Here is a 4,965-nt window from a genome sequence, read left to right on the forward strand (position 1 = left end):
CTTGCTATAACCTGGCATAATATATTAGAAATCAATACATTTCCTACACTGAAATATACACAATATGAAAAAAAATGTCAGTACATTTGCAATGATATACAGCAGTGCTTTGCACCCCTAATTAAAATAAATGTCTACAATAAGTTATTTATAAGTGATCCAGCCACAGGTGATTTTTAACTATGTCCGGCATTGTGGAATTTTGTGGTCCCTTAAAACTAGACAATGTTGATGACAGTGACTTACTAATGCAGAATATCCCCTCACCCCACCAAAATACTGGTGGCTTTACTATACAGACCAATGATATATTGTCTTATAATGCTGACGAACTCACCTCCACCATCAAATCTCAGGTAGTTTTATCATGCAAACTCTCCTAATACTGTAATGCAGGCCACACATCTCTGGTAGCAACCAAAATGATATTCCCCATCCATTCATCTCCCGCTGCAGATTAATTTTGGTGCCCCTGAACATTTGATCACAGTAGTATTGCTGTCACACAACATTGGGACCATGGGTTGGATTCCAATCTGTGTGGAGCTCGTATATTCTCACCATGTTCACATGGGTTTCGTTCTGTTGCTCCGGTTTCCTCCCACAATCCAAAAACACAGTGGTAGATTAAATGGCTTCTCATAAATATTGACCCTAGTGTGTGTGTGTGTGTGTGTGTTTTAGAGAGTTTACACCGTATGCACCCATTGAGCGGGGATTGATATGAATGATTAAATATTCTCTATAAAGTGCTGCATAATAGGTAATATATAGTATGAAGGACAATAATAATAATTATTATAATAATGTTGGGAGGTGTCATTTAATTCTATATAGTTTAATAAAATATACATTGCACACAGTATTCATTTATTAATTATAAATTGTCCCAGTAAATGTGACATATATTTAGTAATATATCACTAAAGACAAATAAGCAGCGTAATTATTTCACAGTATACTCATCTTATATATATATATTTATAATTTCTTAATTTACACATTCATATATTCATGTATTTATTCATACCTTATCATATCATCTTTTATTTATATAGTGCCACAGATTCCATACTACCGGATAAATGTCACATTCATACGAACAGTAATCATAATAATAGGTAGCTGGGGTACAATTGAGCATAATAATAACTGTATAAATGCATTTAAGAAATCACATGGTACACAGGAGAAATTCAGTATCAGACATAAAAAAGAACATACAATTGAGCCGAATAATTAATGCATCCATGCATTTATATATACATTCATCCATTCATTCCTTCATTCATACAATCATTTATACATTCATCCATTCATTCCTCTATTCATACAACCATATATACATTTATCCATACATTCCTCCATTCATACAACCATATATACATTCATCCATACATTCCTTCATTCATACAACCATATATACATTCATCCATACATTCCTCCATTCATACAACCATATATACATTCATCCATACATTTCTCCATTCATACAACCATATATACATTCATCCATACATTTCTCCATTCATACAATCATATATACATTCATCCATCCATGCATATATACATTCATCCATTCATACAATCATATATACATTTATCCATACATTTCTCCATTCATACAATCATATATACATTCATCCATGCATTTATATATATATATATATATATATATATATATATATATATATATATATATATATTCCTCCATATATACATAAATACATGTATACAATAACATATACATTTATCCATATATTCATACATGCATTCATGCATAAATACATACATACTATTATATATATATATATATATATATATATATATTCATACACATAGTCACACATACATTAGTATTACATGTATATGTACAGTCATACTTGTATACATAAAGTCATGCATATATTTATACATACATAAATACATATTTACATTCATATAAACACATATATAGATACATAGACACATTCAAATATTGATGCATTCGACATTTATATGTACAATTCTCTATGTAGAGCTTACTGAACAGTAACACCTGTTGTCATAACAAAGTACTAACCAACACACTGATAATTATAATCACAAGTAGTTTGTTTTAATACATAACTAATTACTCTCGGGATTGCTAACTGTTTAACTTTTTCATACATTTTAGAATTACAGACAATTGTAATTCTAAAATGTATGTAAACTAATTGTCAGGAAAAAATGTGGTATTCAGCAAATTTTTATAGAACTGTCAGTAAAGAATATTTTCAAGGGATGGAAACCCTGATTACGTCTCATTACTATATACATAAAATTGTTATAGTTTTAGTTCTCTGCTAATGCTGCAGTATGTATGTATGGAGAAAGAGTTTCCATTAGCTGTTGATACAACCAATCACTAGTTTCTAGGTAGATCATTTATATATAGATAATTGATCCTAACTTTTTATTCGCACCCAGGATTTATATACACTGAACGCAGCATATAAGGGCTCAGTGAAGTTGGCAGTGAAGGTATGTAAATGTCTGATCGGGTCACACAGTTCATAAAAGGACAACTGCCCAGCCTCATAATCCAGATATATTCCTAGAATTTGACATGAAACATTGTGAGGTAACTGGATCCATTTACTGTCATGTATGACTGAATACTGAACATTATCATAACGGCGTATACACCAGGACTTGTTATTATCTCCAATCCAAGACTGACGCCCTGTTCTGTTGATACTTGGATAGCAGATACCCACAAACCACACCCCCGACTCGCTGGTCTCTACTTCCCAGTAATGCCGCCCAGAGGAATAACTCCTGGTGCTTAAGACCTGATCATACTGAAATCTCCCGGGTGTTTCTGAGTGTTTCTGGTCTACAGGTGACCAGCCTGCAGTTTTTAAGTCACCTGAGATCTGTACGTCATTGCCAGCTGTTTTGATATCCATAAACATGTCTGTAGCTACCTTCACATTAATCCATCTATTAATACCAGTTGCTATCACAGATAATCCTGTGTGTAATGTCACCGAGATCAGACCCTCATCCAGACAACAAACTGTATAGATCTGTTTATCATCTATCTCTCTATTCTCATTATCTCTTTCCTCTGTATCATGAAAGGTATGCCTATCTGATTCTTGTATGATCGTTAATGGATCAGTCATGTTACACAGATCCTCCATGTAGTGCATCTCCCTGGACAGCTCGTCCTTCTTTATTTCCAGTTGCTGGATCAGCTTAGAGATTGACTGTGAAACTTGCTCTTCCTGCCTGGAGATCTCACTCAGTGTTTTCTTCTCTAGGTCATCCAGCTGTCTCCTGATGTCTTTAAACAGGGCAGTGACTCTTTCTGTTATGCCAGCTGCTTTCCCTTTAATTTCTCTCCTGCAGTCCTGTTGACTCTTAACTCGTTTCTCAGCCTCCTCCGTCTTTGAGGTAATCCTCCTCAGAACATTTCTGAGCTTCTCCCTCTTCCTCTCGGAGACCGCATCGAACGTTTCCACCCGATGTCCACGGTGATCTCCAAACAAAATGCAGGACACACAGACACAGGTATTATGCTCGGTGCAGTAATATTCCAGGATCTTCTTGTGGACTGAGCATTTTCTGTTCTGTAGGGAAGTGGTGGGTTCGATTAGGACATGTTCTGCTGACTTGCTGTGTACTCTCAGGTGGGTATCACAAAGAGAAGCTTCGCACATCACACAGGATTTAACAGCAGGTACAGGAGAGTCCACGCAGTAAGTGCAGAAGATTCCATTGTCATGTTTCTCTGCTCTGTTATATAGATGTATCTGCTTCTCCCGTACAGGACGGTCTGTTTTGCGTTCAGAACAGGTATGACCTCCAGGCCCCTTTTGTGTATCCAACACACAATCAATACAGACCCAGCAGAAGTTATGTTCGCATTTTAGTGCTACAGGATCAGCATTAGTGTTCAGGCAGTTGGGGCAGCTCAGTTTTTCCTCCGTATCAGCAGATGCCATCTTGGAAAGCAGGAACTAGAAATAAAAATGTATCAAAGGTAGCAGAGAGTTTTGTCTTGCTGTCAAACGGTAATCAATTGGACTTTAGCTTGTTCAAATTATCAAAAGCAAACTCCACCTTTAGTCAAGTTTATCTTTCTGGCAGATTAATTTATATTCATTGTCCTTGGATACTACAACAAATAAGCTTTAGTCTGTTCATTGGAAACAATCTACACAGCAGATCTCTTGTCGTATTTTAGGCCAACAAAAATAGAATCTACGTGAAGGCAATTTACTCAGAAGGTGGAGTTCCATTAATGTTTAACCTTGATACATTTAATGAGTTATCAGGAGATAGTGTATCGTAATAAAAAAAAACATTAAAGTATGTATAGTAGGGTAAGGGTGAAATGGTTAGGAAGCTGAAAGGGAGAAGGGAATTAGACTCATACAGCTACAATTTAGATATGCTACTTTGAATGTTGAAAAATTAGATACAAATGATCTACTATATATACACATCTCCCATTCCTTCCCCTAACCCAGTAGTTCCCAAACTGTACGCCGCGGCTTGCTGGGGTTCCACAGTGATCTCACAGGGGTTCCGCAGTCAAGACCGGTGTTAAGCAAGGCGGAGAACTACTTTGTAATTATTTTGAATTAGGGGCGCCATGAAAAAATTATGGAGACCCTAAGTGTACCTGGAGTTGAGAAAGTTTGGGATCCACTGTCCTAACCATTTGTGCCCTCACCCTACCATACTGTTTAACGTTTTCTTAGCAATTGAAGGGTACAAACACCCCTTCTTAAGCCAGTGTTAACTCGTTGTATTTGGCAAATAGAAGAAAAGCTCTATCGCCGGTAATACCCTCTGGAGCTCAAGTCTAAATCTTACCATGTCTGCCTTCTCCCTTATGCCATTCATCACATCAAACATATTTGTCTTTTTTAGGTGATACAACTTTAGTTTCTGTTCCAGGTCCTTTAATGTCCTGGAATGTCACCGACA

General features: G+C 36.2%; 1 protein-coding gene across 1 annotated transcript; it reads right to left on the reverse strand.

The window, feature by feature from the left end:
* Positions 1–1,882: 1,882 nt before the first annotated feature.
* Positions 1,883–4,186, reverse strand: LOC142160550 (tripartite motif-containing protein 14-like). Its single transcript, XM_075215412.1, has one exon. It carries the CDS (start codon positions 3,972–3,974, stop codon positions 2,430–2,432), a length of 1,545 nt encoding a protein of 514 aa, XP_075071513.1. The 5' UTR covers positions 3,975–4,186; the 3' UTR covers positions 1,883–2,429.
* Positions 4,187–4,965: the final 779 nt, after the last annotated feature.

The sequence above is a fragment of the Mixophyes fleayi genome, chromosome 6 (genome assembly GCF_038048845.1).
Source record: "Mixophyes fleayi isolate aMixFle1 chromosome 6, aMixFle1.hap1, whole genome shotgun sequence".
Taxonomy (NCBI): domain Eukaryota; kingdom Metazoa; phylum Chordata; class Amphibia; order Anura; family Limnodynastidae; genus Mixophyes; species Mixophyes fleayi.